Source organism: Aethina tumida, chromosome 3 (assembly GCF_024364675.1).
Source record: "Aethina tumida isolate Nest 87 chromosome 3, icAetTumi1.1, whole genome shotgun sequence".
Lineage (NCBI taxonomy): Eukaryota > Metazoa > Arthropoda > Insecta > Coleoptera > Nitidulidae > Aethina > Aethina tumida.
Window position 1 is genome coordinate 2,825,851 of NC_065437.1, and position 13,747 is coordinate 2,839,597.

The 13,747-nt window shown below is 25.9% G+C and overlaps 2 protein-coding genes across 4 annotated transcripts in view; one reads left to right on the forward strand and one right to left on the reverse strand.

Annotated features, from left to right (window-relative positions):
* LOC109603008 (autophagy-related protein 16-1) overlaps positions 1–13,747 on the forward strand; it is a 566,938-nt gene that overhangs the window by 4,038 nt on the left and 549,153 nt on the right. For all 3 annotated transcript variants that reach the window (XM_049965153.1, XM_049965154.1, XM_049965155.1), the window contains 2 exons: positions 1,111–1,216; positions 1,495–1,637. In XM_049965153.1, coding sequence (XP_049821110.1) covers positions 1,111–1,216; positions 1,495–1,637 — 249 coding nt within the window. The remainder of the gene's footprint in view (positions 1–1,110; positions 1,217–1,494; positions 1,638–13,747) is intronic.
* LOC109604430 (uncharacterized) overlaps positions 11,926–13,747 on the reverse strand; it is a 177,392-nt gene continuing 175,570 nt past the window's right edge. The window contains exon 11 of the mRNA XM_049965152.1: positions 11,926–13,494. Within this exon, the coding sequence (XP_049821109.1) occupies positions 12,958–13,494 (537 nt within the window). The 3' untranslated portion in view covers positions 11,926–12,957. The remainder of the gene's footprint in view (positions 13,495–13,747) is intronic.

Sequence of the window (13,747 nt, forward strand, 5' to 3'; positions counted from 1 at the left end):
ACTATTCAGACTTAAAAATGCCCAATTTTGATGCCGTAACAAAATATTTATTTTGGTTAACTTAAAACATTTTTATTAAAATTTTTTCAGGATTTTATAAAAATATAACTTAATATCTATGTAAATCTAATGTTCCATTTATTTATATTAAAAAATAAAATCAGTATTCAAGATAAAAAAATATGGTTATGTGACATAATATTAATTTTCTGTCATTCATAATTACTTTATCAAAATCTTCTGGACATTTTTTAAATATAGACCACAAAAACTATTTAAATTTAATTTTTTATGAATTTGTCTTTAGAAACAAAGTCAGTATTTAGGTTTAAAAATGTCCATTTTTGATGGTGTAACAAAATATTTATTTTAGGTAATTCATAATTATTTTATTAAAATTTTCTCAATATTTTCAAAATATGGACCTGATAAAATATTTAATTTTATGAATTTAAATTTAGAAACAAAGTCAGTATTCAGACTTAAAAATGCCCATTTTTGAAGGTGCAACAAAATATTTATTTTGGGTAATTCATAATTATTTTATTAAAATTTTTTAAATATTTTCTAAATATGAACCTGAAGAACTATTTAAATTAATTTTTTTATGCATTTAAATTTAATAACAAAGTCACTATTCAGGCTTAAAAATGCCCATTTTTGATGGTGTAACAGAATATTTATTTTGGGTAACTCATAATCCTTTTATTAAATATTTCTCAATATTTTCTAAATATATACTTTATTAGCTAACTATGTTTAAAATTTCATTTATTTATCTTAAAAAATAAAGACATTATTCAGAATTAAAGGTATCTATTTATGACTGACAAAATATTAATTTCCTTAAATTTATAATTATTTTGTAATTTATTCTTTTTATTAAGAACTTTCTATACTATTTAAAATTAAATACTCATTAACTTCTCCTGAAAAATAAAGTCGGTATTCAGGATCAGAAATATCCTATTTTCTTGGGTCAAAATATAAGTTTTGGATTATTAAAAATTATTTTCTTCAAGTGATTCGAAATGTGGACTCTGATAACCACCTAAATCTAAATGTTCATTGACTCATCTTCAGAAATAACCACACAATTTCAATTTCCAGGACGCACACGAAGGCGAAGTGAACGCGGTGAAGTGGAGTCCTGTGGACCGTATAGTAGCTACCGGTGGTGCTGACCGAAAGGTCAAACTGTGGGACATTTCCAAAGGTCAGTGACACAAATTTCGACAGTCCCATCACCAATTTCCATGTCTCATTTTGCCTTTGTTATTATTTGAGCCTCAATATTTTATGACTTGAATCTCCTGTACTGTGAAATAAATTGTGTTTATTTTTAAAAAGTTGTATTTTATTTTTTTAATAAATTAATTTTAAACCATTTATTTATTATTTTCATTTCATTTGCTACTTGTAATTGTTTAGCTGTCACCTAATTGAATAAGTCTTTCTTGCCTTCGATTTTCCTAAACTATTCTTTACTTTTAGGATCCTTTGAAAGTAAAGGGATTCTGGTGGGAAGTAATGCGGGTGTTATGGCTGTAGATTTCGATCCTTCTGGTGCTTTAATTTTGGGGGCTTCCAATGACTATGCTAGCAGGGTGTGGACGGTCGCTGATCAGAGATTAAGGGTAAGTACTGTACAGAATTTCCACCCTTAAAGTTTTTTTCTGTTTAATATTTAAGCAAGTTACTGTATTGGAATAATGGATGATATGAGTCCCTTTTTTGTGTTTTAATAATGTCATTCTTCAGACACAACATGCTTGAGACGAAATATATGAAACTTCAATCAAGTTTGATTAAGTAAAGCGGGGCTTGCAACGCAAGCAATTTATAAATTTGAATCGAGACAACACATAGAGTCCTCGGTGATTAAACATCGGCCACATTTGTCACGCCGGTTGATGGCCAGCCCATCGTAATTAAGATTTACACTAACGCTTAGCGGGCAAACATCGAGGTGTGCACCTGCATAAATCAATCAGGGATGCGGCAAGCCGGACAAACGGCCAAACTAACCGGACTACAATTCGGCACTAAAGACATTCTGTCCGAATGCAACTGGTGTTAACAATTAGCTAATGCAAACAATCGATACACGGACGTCCGTACCATTTATCCTGACGCAATTGTCGGACCAACCGATTCCTGGTGACCAATTCAGTTTGCGCAGTTTTCTGAAAGAGTCTTTTAATTAGCCAATACGTGTATAATTAATTAATTAATTCCACGAGTCACATACCCACTGATACAATAAATAAGCCGTCCGCAGGGCCGGGGCATGTTTAAAACACTGGATGAATAATTCAAGTGGCCAACTAGACTAGTTACCGTTGTAAATCTTAATTACAATCTGTACAATATGACTAATGCATCCCCGCGACATTGGTTAAACATTAATTCCTGCATGCGTGCAGGTATACCTTTCGAAAATGCTATTTCTACCGGAGTTCCCGATGTAAAATGTTAACGACACCGCCATAAATACTATTTGGTTTTATGTATTTATGAATGCGAAAAATACTTCCTGACGTACGGCTAAAGGTTTGCGTGCGTTGTGAAATATGCTTATTACGGCTGTCTTAAGTTGTCTTAAGAAAATATTCAGCAGGAAGTGTCCTCAGGATTATACGCCCAGCTGAAGCGTTGGAAGTTTGTGGGGAACTGAAAGAGGCCTTTTTAAAAAATATTTTCAGTGTACTCACACTTCCGGCTCAACCGGAAACTGAAATGAATGAAAACTTTTAAATACTATGAATAGTTTTCCTGTGTTTATTTGTTTTAACTACCAATAATTGTAATGCAATAAGTTTTTTCAACAATTTTTTGCCTTCAACATGCTGCAAGGAACAAATTCTTAGTTCTTGTAACTGAGGAAAAGGGTAAACTTAGTTTTGTTTTCTTCAGTATTGAAGGTTTTTCAAAATAAGCACCTTTAAAACTACTTAAAAATAAATTTTCATTAATTTATCTTAAGAAACAAAGTCAGTATTCAATATTAAATGCGTAACAAAATATTCATTTTGGGTAATTCAGAATTTTTTCATTAGCATTTTCTTAGGATTTTCTAAATATATACTTTAATAACTATCTAAATCTGAAATTTTACATATGTATCTTAAAAAATAAAGTCAGTATTCAGAATTAAAAATACCTATAGTATGTCTGATGTGTGACAAAATATTAATTTTCTGTAATTGTGTCTGTTTTATTAAATTTTTCTTAGGTTTTTCAAAATATGAACATTTAAAACTATTTAAAAATAAATTTTCATTAATTTATCTTAAAAAACAAAGTCAGTATTCAGGCTTAAAAATACTCAATATTAAATGCGCAACAAAATATTTATTTTGGGTAATTCAGAATTTTTTCATGAGCATTTTCTCAGGATTTTCTAAATATATACTTTAATAACTATCTAAATCTAAAATTTTACTTATGTATCTTAAAAAATAAAGTCAGTATTCAGGATTAAAAATACCTATAGTATGTCTGTTTGTGTGACAAAATATTAATTTTCTGTAATTTGTGTCTGTTTCAGTAAATTTTTCTTAGGTTCTCCAAAATATGAACATTTAAAACTATTTAAAAATAAATTTTCATTAATTTATCTTAAAAAACAAAGTCAGTATTCAGGCTTAAAAATACTCAATATTAAATGCGTAACAAAATATTTATTTTGGGTAATTCATAATTTTTTCATGAGCAATTTCTCAGGATTTTCTAAATATATACTTTAATAACTATCTAAATCTAAAATTTTACTTATGTATCTTAAAAAATAAAGTCAGTATTCAGGATTAAAAATACCTATAGTATGTCTGTTTGTGTGACAAAATATTAATTTTCTGTAATTTCTGTCTGTTTCAGTAAATTTTTCTTAGGTTCTCCAAAATATGAACATTTAAAACTATTTAAAAATAAATTTTCATTAATTTATCTTAAAAAACAAAGTCAGTATTCAGGCTTAAAAATACTCAATATTAAATGCGTAACAAAATATTTATTTTGGGTAATTCATAATTTTTTCATGAGCATTTTCTCAGGATTTTCTAAATATATACTTTAATAACTATCTAAATCTAAAATTTTACTTATGTATCTTAAAAAATAAAGTCAGTATTCAGTGTTAAAAATACCTATAGTAGTCTGATTGTGTGACAAAATATTAATTTTCTGTAATTCGTGTCTGTTTTATTAAATTTTTCTTAGGTTCCCTACAATATGAACATTTAAAACTATTTAAAACTAAATTTTCATTAATTTATCTTAAAAAAACAAAGTCAGTATTCAGGCTTAAAAATACTCAATATTAAATGCGTAACAAAATATTCATTTTGGGTAATTCAGAATTTTTTCATTAGCATTTTCTCAGGATTTTCTAAATATGTACTTTAATAACTATCTAAATTTAAAATTATACTTATGTATCTTAAAAAATAAAGTCGGTATTCAGGATAGGATAAAAATACTTATAGTATGTTTGATTGTATGACAAAATATTAATTTTCTGTAATATGTCTCTGTTTTATTAAATTTTTCTTAGGTTCTTCAAAATATGAACATTTAAAACTATTTAAAATTAAATTTTCATTAATTTATCTTAAAAAAACAAAGTCAGTATTCAGGCTTAAAAATACTCAATATTAAATGCGTAACAAAATATTTATTTTGGGTAATTCAGAATTTTTTCATTAGCATTTTCTCAGGATTTTCTAAATATATACTTTAATAACTATCTAAATCTAAAATTTTACTTATGTATCTTAAAAAATAAAGTCAGTATTCAGGATTAAAAATACCTATAGTATGTCTAATTGTGTGACAAAGTATTAATTTTCTGTAATTTGTGTCTGTTTCATTAAGTTTTTCTTAGGTTCTCCAAAATATGAATACATAAAACTATTTAAAAATAAATTTTCATTAATTTATCTTAAAAAACAAAGTCAGTATTCAGGCTTAAAAATACTCAATATTAAATGCGTAACAAAATATTCATTTTGGGTAATTCAGAATTTTTTCATTAGCATTTTTTCAGTATTTTCTAAATATATACTTTAATAACTATCTAAATATAAAATTTTACTTATGTATCTTAAAAAATAAAGTATTTAGGTTTAAAAATACTATAGTATGTTTGGTTGTGTGACAAAATATTTAAGTTTTCATGAATTTATTGTTAAAAAGAATGTCCAGGTATCCAGGTTGAGGATAAGGTTAACTTTAGTTTTTTAAATAATAATAATAACAGTCAAATGGACTCTATGGTGGATGAGGTAATTTTCTTTGAGTCTACATATGGTCTTACATCACTTCTATCAACTGAAGAAGTTCTTCTTTGAGTAAATTTTCATAAACTTATTCATTTTCTGAGTATAAGTTGATTTGTCCTCTTTGTAGGAAGTTAGTACTTTCTGTCTCAGTTTCCCAGCTTCAATCTATTGTTCAAAAAGGTAAGAATTCCTATTCCAAAGGTTGATTCATTGGAGCTTAATGACTAACATCTTTGGAAGTATGTTGCAGGATAATTTTGCTTAAATTATTTGCCTTACCAATATATCTTGGTTTGCACTATAAATAATAAAAGTATACGACATAAATTCGTGGATTCAAAAGTTTCTGAATTATTTTATGCATCATAATTCAATTGTAAAACAAATGCAATAAAAGCAAGGATACATAGGCACACACATCCCTTTAATACTTCCTTTTATTCGCGTTCATAAGTGCCTTTATGGTCTGGTAATGTTATATTTCAAGCCACTCCGCCCCGTGTCACCAACATATGATGATGTACATTTCGAAAAGAAGATATAATGCGGGTTTTACCAGGCGCACAACCATTCAAAACGACATTGTTACAACGCTAGACAAAATAGAATGTGCGGATTCGCATAGAAACGGTTTGAAAATAATAAATGGACTTTACGTTACAAAAACAAGCGCGCCTGATTATTTGAACCGAAAATACTAGGAAAATGAAATGCACGCGGAAACTACGTGAAAAGGAAATCGATAACACAACTGTTATGCAATGTCTGATTTTGGTTTTATTTTGTCAGTTCCAATTGGCGGTTATAAGAACAAATAATACTGACGAGCACGTTGATTGTTTAAAATGTTGAAATCAGTTTTAAAATAGTTTAAAATAAATAGTAATTGTGTCCTCAAAAATATTATAAATTGATTTTTTATTAAATTCCACCTCAAAATTAGACATTTTACACAGTTCAGTCTAATTGAGAATATTTAAAAAAACATCATTTGATTTTCTTAATTTTTTAATATATTTTTGTATTTTTTTTTTCAGAATATTTTGACGAATTTCTAATAATAGCTAAAATTAGAAAATATTTATATTTTTTTATATAATACGTTAAATAATTTTATAAATTGTATTATTTATTAATATTTAACTTAAAAATTGTCTGTTTTAATTCATTTTTTATAAAACATATTAAGATATTTTATAATAATAAATAAATAAGGGTATTTCCATCTCCATTTTTGACTGAAAGTGAAAATATTTTTTTAAGTGAATCTATATTACTTATTTTATATATCCTCCGATTTCTAATAATAATTAAAATTAGAAAATACTTATATTTTATTACATATCCTTTAAAAGTATAATATTTTGATTTCACATTGAATCACATTGAATAATTCTATAAATTATATTATTTATTAATAGTTAACTTAAAACTTGTCTGTCTTCACTCATTTTTCATAAAACACATTAAGATTATATGTAATAATAATTAAGTAAGAGTGTTTTTCATCCCTATTTTTGACTTAGAAACTGAAAATATTTTTTAAGTGAATTTATGTTACTTATTCAATATATTCTTTGATTTCTAATAATAATTAAAATTAGAAAATATTTATATTTTATTATATATTCTTTAAAAATATAAAATTTTTATTTTGATATTTTTTTAGGATATCTTCTGAAAATTTTGATAAGCTTTCCATAAAATAATTTATGAATATTCAGTCACATTGAATAATTCTATAAATTATATTACTTATTAATAGTTAACTTAAAACTTGTCTGTCTTCACTCATTTTTCATAAAACACATTAAGATTACTTATAATAATAATTAAGTAAGAGTGTTTTTCATCACTATTTTTGACTTAGAAACTGAAAATATTTTTTAAGTGAATTTATGTTACTTATTCAATATATTCTTTGATTTCTAATAATAATTAAAATTAGAAAATATTTATATTTTATTATATATCCTTTAAAAATATAAAATTTTTATTTTTATATTTTTTTAGGATATCCTCTGAAAATTTTGATAAGCTTTTCATAAAATACTTTATGAATATTCAGTCACATTTAATAATTCTATAAATTATATTATTTATTAATAGTTAACTTAAAACTTGTCAGTCTTCACTCATTTTTCATAAAATACATTAAGATTATATATAATAATAATTAAGTAAGAGTGTTTTTCATCACTATTTTTGACTTAGAAACTGAAAATATTTTTTAAGTGAATTTATGTTACTTATTCAATATATTCTTTGATTTCTAATAATAATTAAAATTAGACAATATTTATATTTTATTATATATCCTTTAAAAATATAAAATTTTTATTTTGATATTTTTTTAGGATATCTTCTGAAAATTTTGATAAGCTTTCCATAAAATAATTTATGAATATTCAGTCACATTGAATAATTCTATAAATTATATTATTTATTAATAGTTAACTTAAAACTTGTCTGTCTTCACTCATTTTTCATAAAACACATTAAGATTACTTATAATAATAATTAAGTAAGAGTGTTTTTCATTTCCATTTTTTATTTGGAAACTGAAAATAGTTTTTTAAGTAAATTTATATTACTTATTCAATATATTCTTTGATTTCTAATAATAATTAAAATTAGAAAATATTTATATTTTATTATATATCCTTTAAAAATATAAAATTTTTATTTTTATATTTTTTTAGGATATCCTCTGAAAATTTTGATAAGCTTTTCATAAAATACTTTATGAATATTCAGTCACATTGAATAATTCTATAAATTATATTATTTATTAATAGTTAACTTAAAACTTGTCAGTCTTCACTCATTTTTCATAAAATACATTAAGATTACTTATAATAATAATTAAGTAAGAGTGTTTTTCATCACTATTTTTGACTTAGAAACTGAAAATATTTTTTAAGTGAATTTATGTTACTTATTCAATATATTCTTTGATTTCTAATAATAATTAAAATTAGAAAATATTTATATTTTATTATATATTCTTTAAAAATATAAAATTTTTATTTTGATATTTTTTTAGGATATCTTCTGAAAATTTTGATAAGCTTTCCATAAAATAATTTATGAATATTCAGTCACATTGAATAATTCTATAAATTATATTACTTATTAATAGTTAACTTAAAACTTGTCTGTCTTCACTCATTTTTCATAAAACACATTAAGATTACTTATAATAATAATTAAGTAAGAGTGTTTTTCATCACTATTTTTGACTTAGAAACTGAAAATATTTTTTAAGTGAATTTATGTTACTTATTCAATATATTCTTTGATTTCTAATAATAATTAAAATTAGAAAATATTTATATTTTATTATATATCCTTTAAAAATATAAAATTTTTATTTTTATATTTTTTTAGGATATCCTCTGAAAATTTTGATAAGCTTTTCATAAAATACTTTATGAATATTCAGTCACATTTAATAATTCTATAAATTATATTATTTATTAATAGTTAACTTAAAACTTGTCAGTCTTCACTCATTTTTCATAAAATACATTAAGATTATATATAATAATAATTAAGTAAGAGTGTTTTTCATCACTATTTTTGACTTAGAAACTGAAAATATTTTTTAAGTGAATTTATGTTACTTATTCAATATATTCTTTGATTTCTAATAATAATTAAAATTAGACAATATTTATATTTTATTATATATCCTTTAAAAATATAAAATTTTTATTTTGATATTTTTTTAGGATATCTTCTGAAAATTTTGATAAGCTTTTCATAAAATACTTTATGAATATTCAGTCATATTGAATAATTCTATAAATTATATTATTTATTAATAGTTAACTTAAAACTTGTCTGTCTTCACTCATTTTTCATAAAACACATTAAGATTATTTATAATAATAATTAAGTAAGAGTGTTTTTCATCTCAGTAAATTTATATTACTTATTCAATACATTCTTTGATTTCTAATAATAATTAAAATTAGAAAATATTTATATTTTATTGTATATCCTTTAAAAATAAAATATTTTGATTTTGATACTTTTTTAGGTTATTTTCTGAAAATTTTATACTTTTTTAGGTTATTTTCTGAAAATTTTATAAGTTTGTCATAAAATACATAATAATTAAAATTATTTTTATAATATTTAAATAAGAATGTTCAATTTGAAATAAATGTTTTTAAGTTATTGGAATAAAAGTAATAACACATAATGATTTTCTAAAAAAGAAATATTTCAGAAATGTTAATATACAACAATATTTAAAATTGTTTGATTTGAGAAGGAATTCCTAATTTAAGACTGAGTAAACGAATTGTAAATTGCGCCAGCTGCATAGTGCTTTGTTTTCAAAATGATTGGTAATAATTTCATTGAAACAAAACCGCCGAGAAATATTCTGACACTGTTAGTAGGAAAATTAATGCGCAAGAAATTTTAATTTCTCTTCAAGGAAATTGCTCGGTTGCTTTCCGTGCGGCGGGCCGCAATTAAATTCTTGCTTAAACTGCAATTTCAGCCCACAGTAACATTACTACTACATCAGTATTAATCCTCCTTTTGAGCAAAACTTTAATAATGCCGACAATTAATCAGATTTGTTTTAAAATAAACATTAAGATATAGTTTCGGTTTTAATTAAACGCATACAGCCGTTCGTTGGGTCTTATTATTCAATTGCGAAATGCAATTAAAGTTACATCAGTCTGCGTTTTCCCCAGGTGATATCAATTACTTACTTCACTATACAGCGTTGTCCACAATACCTAGTGACTCGTTTTCAATTAATATTGAACCAAACTGAATCATTTATTTTAATAAATAGTCACTGAAAATTTTTAATTGTTCAGTAATTTTCAAATTGTTACATACTTTTAACGGAAAAATTTAAATCTTCAGTAGAAGTACTTGTTTTCTTCATTTTTAGTTAGAAATTTATTAAAAACTGTTGGATTTTTAATTTTTCAGACATTTGTTTATATTTTCAAGAGTATTGAACCAACTGAATAATTAATTATCATATTTTCAATTTATTATTTTTCAGGGAAAAATTTAAATGACCAAGAAGAAATTTTCTAGAAACATTGAAAAATTCTTAGTTTTGAGCCAAATTGAATAATTTATTTTTATAATTTTTAATTTACTACCTACTTCTCATAGAAAAATTCAAATAATCAATAAAAGTACTTATTTCCTCCATTTTTAGTTAGAAATTTCCTAAAAATATTTCCGACACTTCTAATTTTTCAGTTTTTTGTCTGTAATATCGAGAGTATTGAACCAAACTGAATAATTTATTTTAATAATTTTCAATTTTTTACTTACTTGTCAGAGAAAAATTTAAATAGTCAATAGAAGTACTTGTTTCCTCCATTTTTAGCTTAACATTTTTTAAAAACATTCAAGAAACTTTTAATTTTTTAGTTTTTTGGTCTTAATTTCAGTAGTTTTGAATTGAATAATATAATATATTTTCATAATTTTCAATTTATTTCGTACTTTTCAGAGGAAAATTTAAATGGACAATAGAAGTACTTATTATCTTCCATTTTTACTTAGAAATTTTCCAAAAACATGAAAAATTCTTATTTTTTTCAGTTTTTTTTTTCATAATTTCAGGAGTTTTAAACCAAATTATATAATTTATTTTCATAATTTTTAATTTATTAACTAATTTTTAGTTAGAAATTTCTTAAAAACATCTAAGATACTTCTAATTTTTCAATTTCAAGATTATTGAACCAAATTGAATCATTTATTTTAATATTTACATTTTATACATACTTCTTAGAGAAAAATTTAAATTTCAATAGAAGTATTTGTTTCCTCCATTTTTACTTTGAAATTTATTAAAAATATTTGAGAAACCTTTAATTTTTTGGTTTTTTGTTCGTAATTTCAGGAGTTTTGAACGAAACTGAATAATTTCTTATTTTTCAGTTAGAAATTTTCCAATAACTATTCAGAAACTTTTGTTCTTTTAGTTTTTTGTCTTTAATTTCATGATTTGACTAATTCTTCTTAAATGTACTTTCAGGAAAAAAATATTTTTGTACTTCATTAATTTGTTCAAACCAAATTTTTAAATTTAATATACAGGGTGGCCCACATACAACAGTAGTACAGGGTTGAAATAATACAACATCTTACATATTTAATATTTTATTTTGAAAAATTAGGTCCGTTTTTCAAAACACATCAGCATAGAGAATGAATAAGTTATAAAATAAAATTATAATTGCCTAAAAACAATAATTATATGGCATTGTTAAATTAAGCTGCTGTTGCCCATTGGGTGTGTATTTTGATTCTCATTTTTTTAGATTAAATTTTATTAATATTCTTTCAGAAACTTTTGATTTTTTAGATATTTTGTCTGCAACTTCCTGAAAATTGAATCAAAATTGAATAATTTATTTTCATAATTTTAATTTTTTATTGTATTTTTCAGAAAAAAGGTAAAATAATTATTAAAAGTATTTTTGTTCTCAATTTTTTAGTTTGAATTTTATTAACATTCTTTCAGAATGATTTTTTAGATATTCGTCTGTAACTTCCTGAAAATTGAATCAAAATTGAGTGACTTCTTTTCTTAATTTTTATTTTTTGTACAAGGTTGAAATAATACAACAGCTTACATATTTAATATTTTATTTTGAAAAATTAGGTCCGTTTTTCAAAACACATCAGCATAGAGAATAACTTATAAAATAAAATTATAATTGCCTAAAAACAATAATTATATGGTATTGTTAAATTATGTTGCGGGTGCCCGTTGGGTGTGGATAACTTTGCGGGAAATTAACAGAACGGCAAAGCAATACACTGGCACACAGGAAACGAGGACAAGCAGTTTTAAATAAGCATCCGTCCGTCAATCAGTCACACCTAATTATTTAAGGGATTTACGCACACATCCTTTCTCGCTAGATCGTCCTGGAGTCCTTGTAGTTGCCCTGGGCACCCGTCTAGTACTAACCACTAGTAACGTTACTTGATTGCAGTTTATTAATTAATTAAGTACGCTAACCTGAACCACAAGCTGGATTTGCAACATGTTAGAAACAGACAAAATAATTATTATAATAATAGTAGTAGTAGTAGTAGTAGTAATAATAATAATAATTATAATAATAATAATAATAATAAAGTCGTAGGCACATTTGAGTATTAATAACGTTACATAAGCTTAAGGAGATATATTAATTATTATCTAAACGAGTATTATCCTAAAACGTCGTTGACACACCTTAATCGTACGTCCGGTATATAAAAAAGTAGAAAAATATATTTTTTTTTTGTTACTAAGAAGTGTGTGCAATATCGCCTTGCGACCCAACCTTCCATGCTCAAAAAACAAATAAATAAACAATTGATTAGCTAAATAAAAATGAAAGGAAATTTTTAGGGGATGATGATGGGGTGGTATGTCAAGTCTTAAGCGATGCCAACATTGCACTAAAACCACTACGCATTACAGGTATGTGTTACGCGCGAATTTCAGCCTGCAAAATACTTAATTTAACCCTTAAATTGGACAAGCGTTCATGATTCAATGTGTGTATTGGGGCGGGGGGGTGGTTTACTATAAATTACAAAATTAATAATATCACACGCGTCGGTCTTGAAATTCGTAAATCGGCATTCCATAACTATGTTGCAATTCGTAACTAGGGCCTTAAAATCGACGTGGGTGCGCGTTGTAGCCGGCGTCGTACAGCTTGCAGAGGCTGTCGGTGCGGGACGTGCTCAAGCCGGAGGGCATGCTGACGCTGACCGACATGGCGTCGCCGTTCAGCTTGCTGCTCAGTTTCCTTCTCTGGTAGATGAACGTCCAGCCGGCGATGATGGCGAGCTGGGCGCTCAGGAAGACGGTGGCGGCGACGATGAGGCCGGCCACGTTGATGCACAGGCCCGGGTCGCCGTTCGGTATGAACACGGCCTCGCTGCCGATGTCGGTCTTGTTCAGGCTGCGGTCGAAGCCGAACTTGTCGGTGATCTGGATGGACTGGACGAGGAGCATGTCGTCGTGCGGGTCGGTGGTGGAGCGACGCTTCCTGCGACCGAACGAGATGACGGAACGGAGTTCGCCGCTTGATTCCTCCTGGTCGCATTGGACGGGCTCGCAGGTCGGCATGCACGGGGTGACGAGGGCGCGGAACTGGACCACCTCGGATGAGGGGAACTTGAAGGCGTCGAAGTGGGATAAGAGTATCTGGAATGAATGAGTTGGTTTAGTTTATGGTACATGAAGATTCTCTGAACGACTTATGACGATATGAGTATATTAGTTGGAGAAAAATATTGATTACCTCCAAAATTTTCTAATTCTGACAAATTTATAATATTAATATCTTCACAATATTAATAGCCATCCATAATAGAATAACAGAAGATAATTTTTTTTGCCAACATCATCATCATTATAAGATAATTATCAAATATTGGTATTTTACAGATATGTTTTT